This window comes from Taeniopygia guttata, chromosome 15 (genome assembly GCF_048771995.1).
Source record: "Taeniopygia guttata chromosome 15, bTaeGut7.mat, whole genome shotgun sequence".
In the NCBI taxonomy this organism is placed as follows: Eukaryota; Metazoa; Chordata; class Aves; order Passeriformes; family Estrildidae; genus Taeniopygia; species Taeniopygia guttata.
In genome coordinates this window covers 3,076,181-3,086,541 of record NC_133040.1, presented here as the reverse complement: position 1 = coordinate 3,086,541, position 10,361 = coordinate 3,076,181, and the positions used below count along the sequence as shown (strand labels likewise).

The following is a 10,361-nucleotide window of genomic DNA, read 5'->3' as shown; positions in this document are numbered from 1 at the left end:
GGCGCCGCTGTCACGTGGCGCGCGGCCCCGGACGCGGAAGTGCCGCGCGGTGCCCGCGGGACGCGCACCGGCAGGTCGGGGCCCCGCTGCGCTCTGCTGTGCCCTGCTGTGGTACAGCCGCCCGGGCCCGTGTCCGCCGTGAGTGGCACGGAGCGTTGAGGTGTCCGGGCTCCCCTCGCACCCGGACTGCGCCGTTCTCCCCCGTGTCCTTCCCCCGGGGCTCTGGCGTGAGCCGCCGTGCTGCTCGCTCTGCGCTGCTGCCCCCCGTGCGGGTAAGGACCCTGGCGAGCCCGACCGTGCCTCGCCGCTGCTCCGGGCAGGAGCTCGGGTGTTTCCATGCGCTTGTCTTTCCCTGTAAGCGAGCGGCCGAATGGACGCAGCGGTTCCATGGCTGCTTAATGCCTGTAGGCACGGCAGCGGACTGTAACTGATTGGGTTTGTTCGCTTTCCGCTCCGGCCCTGCTCTTTTGTGGCTTCCCCGGCGCGGGTCTGCCGGCTCGCAGCACCAAGCAGCGCTTCTTTCCAGACCCGCATCAGTTCCAGCTCATAGAGTTTGTTTTAACAGATTTTAGTTATACGGGTTTTTTTTCCCACCACGACTTTGTAGCTCGGTAAATGATTTTCTGCAAAGCACAACCCTTTAATCTATTTGAAAAACACACTTTTAGGTCCCTCTCTCCTGGTGCCCGTACCTGTAGCTGCCTCGCAGGCGCCTCTGCTGGGCGCAGTTCTGCCGCGCTGCGGTGAAATCGGCCGGGACGACGTGCTGTGTTCACGTGCAGAACACACACAATGGTTTTGCATTGACAGGAAATCTGTGTTTGCTTTCCTTTCTATGTTAGATATGCAAGATGCCTTTAACCGTCTTGGCTCGAAGCATCTGAGAGGAACTGGAGCTCAAGATGAGAACCAACAAGGTGTACAAGCTCGTCATACATAAGAAGGGGTTTGGAGGCAGTGGTCAGTATCTCCTACCTCATAACAGTGAGACCAACACTCACTTAATTGAAAGCAATTGTTTTATTGATTTTTTTAAACAAAAGAGTGAAGATGGAACTTTGATGTAACAAGCAATATTTCCAGCCAGAGTTTGGAAAGCTCTTTCTAATAACAGGACACAGCAAAATAAATGAATGTTTATTGGAAGAGACCAATATTGTATCTAAAAAATAAGATAGTTTTATTTTTTCTTCCTCACTTTTGTTGCAACACTTTTCTCTTAATCTGGTGGTTTGGTCGCCCTAATGAGTGACATATATGACAGTGACTTATGACTGCACATAGATGTGTTTCTGAGCCTTAATAACAGTGCCACTGATTGGATTGCTCACTACTTCTAGACTGTTAATAAGTCTTGTTGAGATTCTATAGCTGTCTGCTTTCCTGCTGATGTTTGTTGTATGAAGAGTACAGAAGATGATTCTGGTTCCCTAAATAAGGCACAGTATTAGCTGAACACTTGTTTTGTGAAAGTTCTGTTATTTGAGTTGTTTGTTCCTGCAGGAGTGGCTGATCTGAAGTGGCTGGGTAGGGACTCCTTCATGTGGGGAATAGAAAGCATTTTGCTGATGTGTTCATCTTGGTTTGGTGTGTTTATGTATGCTGAGCTATTGTATGCAAACATGCAGGTGTCTGTGTTTAGTATATATCTGTTCACTGCCCTCATCCATTTATGTCTTGTAGATGATGAACTGGTGGTGAATCCTAAAGTATTTCTTCAAATCAAGCTGGGAGATGTTGTGGAAATTGCACATCCCAATGATGAATACAGGTGAATTCTCTTTGATGATATCAGTGAGGTGGGAGCACTGAAAGGATCTGTTCATGTGGAGAGGTTTCTATAATGAAAGGCTCTTAGGGCTGACATAATTTTGCTTCAGGATGCTGCCATGATTTTTTCCTGCCTAAAGAGAAGTAAAGAGGTTAACTTTAGAAAGAGTGCTTCCTTAAAATTTATGGAATTCTTTGTGTTTGGTGTTAATTTGCTGATCTTCGATAGGCCAAGTAGCACCTGAATATAGAATCAACAATGTCTGTATCCTCTTCCTAGATCTGCTGTTACCTAAGGATTATTCTACAGTATATCCTAGTCAAAATAAAAATTTTGTGGCCTTCTTGTAGGAACTTGTTCATCCTGCAGCCTCTATCTGAAAAGCGGCAGTACACTTGTGTGAGGATCTGAGAAGTTCTTGCGTGACCCAATTTCCTATTTGTAGTATCATCTTTACCTCAAGAGTACCTTATAATTATGAAGAGTGTAAGGAGCAAGATAGAGACAGGTGGAGAGGATGATGTATGAAGCTTTCTAGAAAATACTAATGTTTCTCTTTAACTTATCCTGTGGTCCATGTTACTAAATAGTTTTGAGTGTGTGATTTACCAGAGAGACTGTTGGTATCTCAACTTGTCTACTTTTCTTCTCTTTTCCATGCTAGTCCCCTGCTTCTCCAAGTGAAGTCACTTAAGGAAGATTTGCAAAAAGGTAAAACTTGAGACTTACGCACAGTAGAATCATAGGAAGGGTGACATGACTGGGCTGTAGCTTTGATTGGCTAGCATGTGTATTTAATTTCAGAAGAAAATTAATGTTTTGTCTGTTTAGCAAGGGAAGAATTAGAATTTTAACAAAAAATGGGCAGTTGGTTCTAAATCTGCTTTTTTTTTGGGTAACGTGAGTATGGTTTAAACAAACCTGGCATTTTAGCCTGAAATTTGTGTTTCATGACAGTCTCACTGTGTTGGTTTTGTACCTGTAAAGCACTTGAAACCTGCTGGGGACATTGACTTCTCTGCTGTCCTCTCTTGTTCTTGTGGCAGAAACGATAAGTGTGGATCAGACAGTTGCACAAGTGTTCCGCCTGCGGCCGTACCAGGATGTCCATGTCAATGTTGTTGACCCAAAGGTGTGTGGTTTTGCCACTTGTTTCCATCCATTCCATCACTTGACTCAAATCAGAGCCCTGTGATTTTCCATCTATGGTAGTCTGGGGGAAGAAAGGCATTTATTTTTTGTTGAAAGAAATTTAGTCTTCTTCCCTAAGAAAATGAGCCTTGGACTTTTGTATTACTTTTTGGTTTTTTATGTGTTTCTTCTCTCCCTACAATTTCTGCTCTCTTTTTGAAATCTTATGATCCTGCTTCAACAGAGCTTGGTAGAAATGTAGACATTTCACATATTTTTAAATTTCAGAAATTAATGCGAACCAGGCATGGTAAAAAAAACCAGAAGGTGGCCTAGTCAAAAGAAGAGCCATGGCCTGGATTTGCATTATTTGATACCACAGAACCTCTTAGAGGCATTTCCTGTAAATGTCTGTAAAAATAGCTATTAAAAGAGCTACAGTCAGAACTTGTATTCTGCACAAGACAAAAATCTGCAGGAAATGAGGCTTCCTTAATGTCATGAACAAAGGCAGTAATTTATTTCACCTTCCAAAATGCACTGAGACTTGTAGCGCAGATTTAGTCCTTGGGCTTTTTCTGATCACATTATGCAATGTTTTGCAGCTCACAATAGTTGAGGTACACGCACAACTTTGATATTTATTTGTATGGGCTTCCCTTTTATCTTGCAGTTTTAGGGATATTGACTTGCTTTTGAATAGCCCTTCTTATAACATTGGTAATTAAATGAACAGATTGGTGGGCCCTACTTAAAAACAACCAGTAAAATTTAAGCAGTGTTTTTCACCCATTTCCCAGGAGGTGACCTTGGACTTGGTGGAGCTGACATTTAAAGATCAGTATATTGGGCGTGGGGATATGTGGCGACTGAAGAAGAGTTTGGTAAGGCCCCTGCTGCCCTTGGGCAGGGTGCAGGTGATGAACCTTTATATTTTGTTTGCTGTGAAAGAAAAGAAGTGCTTTGCAAAATGCAGAAAGCCAAAGACAAAGACAGTGCCTGCAGCTCCTGAGGATCTTGTGCAGTGAGTGGCACACCAGAGTTAGATAAATGGGTGTAAATGTTGCAGAAAAACAAACCCCACCATTTCCTACTCCACTGGTATAATTTTGATTACTGCCTTGGGCACTGAAAATGCTGTAGAGAGTTTTAAAACTTATGTTCTGAATTGTAATGATTTACTACATTTGGAAGGAATTGAATCCAAATGTTTGTCAAGTAGAAGTATGCTGAAGTGTCCCTTCTCTGAGAGTACCACTTAATAAGCTGCTGTTAGAATATCTTCTGCCTGCATCTCTGAAGTGCAATCTTGGACTCCTCTAAGTGCAGTGAATTAGGCAAATGATTGCAGTTAGAGTTGATCTGTGTTAAAAGTGATTTTCTGTTGTCTATTACAGAGGTTCTGTAGGTTGAGCTATTAGTAGTAACTACACTGAATGGATTTTGTGACTTCTGTCATAAAAATTATGTTTGAGTGTGAGTGGTTTTTATGTACATTGTTCTCACTCTGAGCCTGCTCTTTTTCTAACACATATAATTCTTCTTTCCTAGGTCAGCACATGTGCATATGTCACCCAAAAAGTTGAATTTGCAGGTATCAGGTCAGTGCCTCCTCTGAGGGCTTACTGTGACTTATTGCTTTAGCTTCATGAATTTTAATTGTCCAGCTAGAGACTCTTCTCTGAAAAATCCTTTGTGTTTCATTGTTCTCTTACTCATCTATAGATTTCTGTCTGCACCGCGGGGTGGGGGAAGGCTTCTATCTGGTGTGGGGTAAAATAAAATAATAGTAGGGCAGCCAGCTATGCTTGTGGCCTCTGATGGAGGCCAAATAATTTTCTTTTATCTCTTAGAATATTTACCCCTCTTCCCAAGCTGTATTAATAATTCAGAGGCGATTACTTCAGTTGCTGTTTGAGTAATACAGGGACCAGGAAATGTGCAGATGCAGAGGGAAATGGCTGTTTGACATCTTTTGGGTTAAACACCAGGTTTTAACCAATAAGTCATCCTTATGACTTATTTGACTGCAGATGTTGGTATATCTCTTACTTGCTCAAATTCTGATTCTCTAGTCTTCATATTCAAGTATTCTGCACTTCTTTTCTTGCAGGGCCCAGGCAGGTGAACTGTGGGTAAAGAGTGAGAAAGTCACTTGTGGATACATCAGTGAGGACACCCGGGTAAGAGTTCAGCAAACAGGGGGAAAGTAGTTTTTCCCTTCTTTTCCTTTCCTGCCAGGATTTTTGTAATTCTCTCTTGCCTGCGGATTTGTATGGATCACTGGAATTGGCTGGGTTGTAAGGTGAAGAATGGCAATAAGTTCAGGACAATGAATAATAATTAAACTTCAGCTCTGCTGTGCTGGCAGCACCAGGAATTACTTGTTTCAGTGGAAATGCCAACTTGTTAGAGGGGAAATTCCCTGTGATGCAAGGCCCACAGTTGTATGAGTTGTTGTGTAGTTAACCTCTTCATTTGGACCTTCTAATGAATGTACTTGGTTTTAAATAAGGTCTTGCATTCCTTTCCAGGTGGTCTTCCGCTCCACATCTGCCATGGTTTATATTTTTATCCAGATGAGCTGTGAAATGTGGGATTTTGATATTTATGGTACGTAGGTAACTGTGGCTGTGGATGGTAGCAACTGTCCTTTCTGCCCCTACTAGAAAACTGCCACTGCTATTTTCTTCTACCGCTAAAATATCCTGCCTTTGGCCTAAGCAGTGCTCCAGGGTGTGTTGTGGTCTTTCTTTAGATCCTTCCTTGCAGTGCCACCCATTTCTGTCCCTGCCTGTGCCATCCTTCTCCTGTCCCTGTAGAGCCTGGGTACCATTATCTCAGCCACGAAATCACTGTGAGCATTGGAAAGGTTTTCTATGGATATGAACGTGTTGGGTGATGAGGGCAGGTGCAACTTTGTGAGTCCTGAAGCCAGAAATGTGTGGAAGTCCTGTGCAAAGAGGGCCTTGATGTTTTAGATTTCTCTTCATATTGGCTTCTTGAGGAAGTGAAACCTGCCTTAGCCCAGGTTGAAGTTGGTAACTTCAGCTGGAAGTATTACAGCTTTAGGCATTAAGAATGAGTCACTTCTCTGTGTCATCCTATTTTTTTTCTGGCTTAATTCTTCAGCAAACCTCTTGCCACTTCCTTTGACCATGTGTTTAGGCATATGGAACCGGGCAACTATTCAAATCAGAGCAGGGGATCCGTTGTGCATTCTATGCCTAAAAGACAGTACAGATGCTTTCCCAGCATGCTGCAAATGTGTTGAAAAAATGAATTAAAGGTCTGATTCTTCTGGCATTAAGTCTCATGTTTACATCCTCTGAAAAAAAATTATTCTTTTTAATCTTTTTATCATAAAACAGTCATGGTTTTTAATCTTTTTACCACCTTAGTGATATTGCCCTTTTTTATGCACACAGCTGCTTGAGATTTAATAAATATAATTGTCCTAGAATCTTAGGGCTAGATATGCCCCATATGTAACTTCTATAGGTGAACTATTGTTATCTGATGCTTGGGAGATTTTTATTTTGCAGGGGATCTATACTTTGAGAAAGCTGTGAATGGTTTCCTTGCTGACCTCTTCACAAAATGGAAGGTAATACTTGAGTTCAGTTTTAATTTTTTATTTTTCTGTAATTGTTAGGGGTATCTCTCTGAACAGTAACACTTCAGAATATCAAATTGCTGTGGGTATAAACAAACTTTGTCATCTGTCTGTTTTATTAACAAAAATCTTGGCAATTACAGAGAGGAGCTTCTTTAGAGACTCGTGGAGAGTGCTCCTGGTAAATGTGATATAGCCAGGCAGCACAGAATCTGCAGGACAGACCATTTGTTATTTCAGAGAGGCAGCTGGAGCACTAATGCAGATCCATTAATGCAACAGTCTAGGTTTTGTTAGTCACCTTTGTGCCTAGGTATGAGGGAAGAAAGGCTGTTACTATATGTGTATATACACAACTTTCTACCAAATGTGACTTTTAATGTTTTCTTTTTACATTTGTTCTTCTTGGACAGGAGAAGAATTGCAGCCATGAAGTGACAGTGGTTCTATTTTCAAGAACATTTTATGAAGCAAAATCTATAGGTATGCAAATTCTCTATTTTCATGTTTCCAGTTTTAAACCTATCTTGTCTCTTGAAAGTTGGTCACAGGCTGACAGGGACTTTTTATCTTTTTTTCAATTGCCATATTCAAAGTATTCTCTATCAAGCACAGTAGGTACACAGCCACTGTTATGAAAATACTCCCCTCAGAACATTACATAGAGGAGTGTTGCAATTTTTTCTCATCATACTCAAGCTGTCATATTGGTTTAAAAGCAGTTTTTTATTGTATAGGAGGTCTGGTATTTCTCCAAGCATTTTGATTTTTAGTTTGCTTGCTGGAGGCTTTGTTTTTTGTTGTTTATTTTTAATGGAAATAACAGCTTTTTTGCTGGAAAAGATGAGTCATTTCTATAGAAGAGCATGAGATGAGATGTGCTTTTCCTTTAATTTCAGATGAATTTCCTGAAACACATCGTGCATCAATTCGGCAGGATCATGAGGGAAGATTTTATGAAGATTTTTACAAGTATGTTTTCCTCCCAATTCTTTTCACCTCTTGTCCAACAGTGTACATGCAACCTGATGCACCCTTTTGTGCATTTTTTTACAGTTTGTTCTTCCCTTCTCACTTCTTTCATGGGCCTCATCAGGCTGTGTTTTTTCTAGAGTCGTAGTTCAGAATGAGAGGCGGGAGGAGTGGACGTCCTTGCTTGTGACCATTAAAAAGCTTTTCATCCAGTATCCTGTGCTGGTACGACTCGAGCAAGCAGGTACAAGAATCTTCCTTTCCCTACTTTTATCCTTTGCTCTGTCTTTCTATTTTTTTTTTTTTTTTTAATTTTTAGCTTGTCAGTAAACTATCCATTTTTAGTTGGAGTCTGGTGTCATGCTACTTAGTGCTCTCCTGGCTGGGCAATTTCCCTTGGTCTTTCTGTGGAACTTAACATCAATTTTGCCTGTCATTCTTGAACCAATAGTATTTAGTACAGATGTATATTTCTGTGGGTTTTTTATTATATAAAGCTGGTATACAGGAATGATGATTTTTTTTTCCCCCCTTCTGATTACTTTTCCAGAGGGCTTTCCTTCAGGTTACAATTCTACCTCAGCACAAGGGAACTACCTGGAGGCTATAAATCTTTCATTCAATGGTAAGTTACGAGCAATGGGTAAAAATATATAGGGAAAGAACCATTAAAGCAGCTGCCAATAAATGGCTGTGGGCTGATGTTATTTTTCCTTAACACTGTGAAGAGGAGGGGAATATTAAGTGGTCACCTGCCTTTCTCTGAAGGAAACATGCAGGGTGTTTTGACAGCATTGCTGCGTTCTCTCTGGCAGTGTTTGACAAGCACTACATCAACCGCAACTTCGACCGCACGGGGCAGATGTCGGTGGTGATCACCCCCGGCGTGGGCGTGTTCGAGGTGGACCGGCTCCTCATGATCCTGACCAAGCAGCGCATGATTGACAATGGTAAATAACTGCCTGCACCTCTCTGAGGGCAAACACACATCTGGGAAAGACTCAGCTGCTGCTGGCTGTGAAAAGTGTCTGCTGTAAGTTGTGTGCTCTGGGAGGAAGGGTTACAGCTGCAAGGCTTGTGTCTGCACTTAGTATTGAAATGAGCAGATTTTCAGAGTACTTAGAGGCATTTAGGTTCTTTTGGTTGTGATAGGCTTGCACCCATACAGGTGAAGTTCTCTTTCTCTTAAAGGATAATCCTGCATGAGTTGCATTAGTTCAGGAAAATAATTTCTTATATCCCCACAGGTACTGTTGGTTTGTAGCCATATCATGGGGCCATTAACTGCCATTTTTCAGTATTATTGCCTCTGATTAATATGATGTGAATACATACTGGGTCTTAAAATTGGTGATCTATTTTGTCTTAGTGTATCAGTCCTGCTTGGTCGATAGCTGAACTCTACTATTGTCTGTTTACAGGGATAGGTGTGGATTTGGTGTGTATGGGAGAGCAACCCTTGCATGCTGTACCACTCTTTAAGGTAAGGCTGCTTTCCCTTCTCATGTTCTGCTACAAACATTACTCATTTTGTGACTGTCTGGATACAGTTAGTTGCTTCTGATTACTCTTACAGCTCCATAATCGCTGTGGCCCTGGTGACTCACGAATGGGTGATGACTACAATATCCCACACTGGATAAATCATAGGTAGGGGAATTCTATCAGCTTTTGCTTAACACTTCTGCTTTGCTTTACTCCTCACAATCTCTTGAATTCTCTTATCCCCTCTGCTTTCCTTGAGAAGCAAAGGAAATAATACATTACTTTTGCAGAACTCTGGGATTAATGCAACCTAGCAGAAATGACAGGGTTTTCAAACAGCTGGTGTGAATCACTGCAGTTGTGTAAATCAGAGTTGTGTGAATGGCACAGTGGAAGTTGGTGTGTTTCTGTAGAAAGAGAAAATGAACTGGGCAATGCAGGGTTAAGCATATTAAGAAGTGTCTAGACTGAGGCTGTACAAGTATCAAAGCCCTGTCTTTAGGTGAAGAGTAGCTTATCTCAACTATCCCTCAGTGTTTTCCATACTTTTTTATGCACAGAAAGGTATCCCTTTTTCTCTATCCAATAGCTGACTCAGGTTCCTGGTCTGCTTACTGAGTAGCAAACCAACTGTGTTGAGTTCTTAAAGCCACACTATTTTTTCTTTCAGTTTCTACACATCCAAAAGCCAACTCCTGTGTAACAGCTTCACTCCACGGATCAAGCTGGCAGGAAGGAAGGTGGGAATCTTTCTGATCTATATTTTCTTACTAGCTTGTCCCAATACCTCTTCTCAGTCAAGCATCACAAGTATTCCAACAGCTGAAACTAAGTTTCTGTGTTAAAAGGCTGTGAAAGCAAAGCTTCAAGGTTTGTTGTGGGGATTGTGAATGAGAGACTAGTTTATAGGTCTTTCCTTCCTAGATAAAACTGGGTGAGAAATGTTTTAGCCACCACGAAAATTAGTTTCATTCTGTGACAAAGATCTCTATGGAGAGGAAGAAAGGTATTGAGCATTGTATTTTTCACACAGGTTTGTGATCAAATATCAGTATTTAATATTTCTGAAGTTCTCTGGCTGCCTCACTGAGTCAGCAAGATAAACTTTGATCACACTGGGGATGTTTCCTTAGAACATACTGACTGATTCCCTTCCATCTGTCTTTTCTGTTGCTCTCTTTTTTTTTTTTTCCTTTCTTGTTTATTTTTTGGTCACTTCACACTTCCTTTGTTGGACCCTCCAGCCACTGACAGAGAAAGCAAAAAATAATCGTGATGCCTGTAAGTAATTCTGTTCTGGAATGATCTGTCCCACTGACTCCCAGAAGTAACAAACAGCTGCAGGAAGACAATGACACTTTAGCACAAGGAAGGGACAATTGTTAC

At 41.6% G+C, this 10,361-nt stretch overlaps 1 protein-coding gene across 7 annotated transcripts in view; it reads left to right on the top strand.

Annotated features, from left to right (window-relative positions):
• The first annotated feature begins 29 nt into the window (after positions 1-29).
• DEPDC5 (DEP domain containing 5, GATOR1 subcomplex subunit) overlaps positions 30-10,361 on the top strand; it is a 39,138-nt gene continuing 28,806 nt past the window's right edge. For 2 of the 7 annotated variants that reach the window (XM_030285779.4, XM_030285778.4), the window contains exons 1-19: positions 133-272; positions 843-960; positions 1,684-1,771; positions 2,436-2,482; positions 2,818-2,903; positions 3,703-3,786; positions 4,454-4,503; positions 5,016-5,085; positions 5,437-5,515; positions 6,448-6,509; positions 6,932-7,001; positions 7,418-7,490; positions 7,631-7,734; positions 8,041-8,115; positions 8,306-8,440; positions 8,912-8,973; positions 9,067-9,140; positions 9,646-9,715; positions 10,220-10,256. In XM_030285779.4, coding sequence (XP_030141639.4) covers positions 903-960; positions 1,684-1,771; positions 2,436-2,482; positions 2,818-2,903; positions 3,703-3,786; positions 4,454-4,503; positions 5,016-5,085; positions 5,437-5,515; positions 6,448-6,509; positions 6,932-7,001; positions 7,418-7,490; positions 7,631-7,734; positions 8,041-8,115; positions 8,306-8,440; positions 8,912-8,973; positions 9,067-9,140; positions 9,646-9,715; positions 10,220-10,256 — 1,324 coding nt within the window. In that variant the 5' untranslated portion in view covers positions 133-272; positions 843-902. Of the gene's footprint in view, positions 273-842; positions 961-1,683; positions 1,772-2,435; positions 2,483-2,817; positions 2,904-3,702; positions 3,787-4,453; positions 4,504-5,015; positions 5,086-5,436; positions 5,516-6,442; positions 6,510-6,931; positions 7,002-7,417; positions 7,491-7,614; positions 7,735-8,040; positions 8,116-8,305; positions 8,441-8,911; positions 8,974-9,066; positions 9,141-9,645; positions 9,716-10,219; positions 10,257-10,361 lie in introns of those variants that run through there. The other 5 variants (XM_012578122.5, XM_030285781.4, XM_030285780.4 and 2 more) reach the window with 5 other exon arrangements.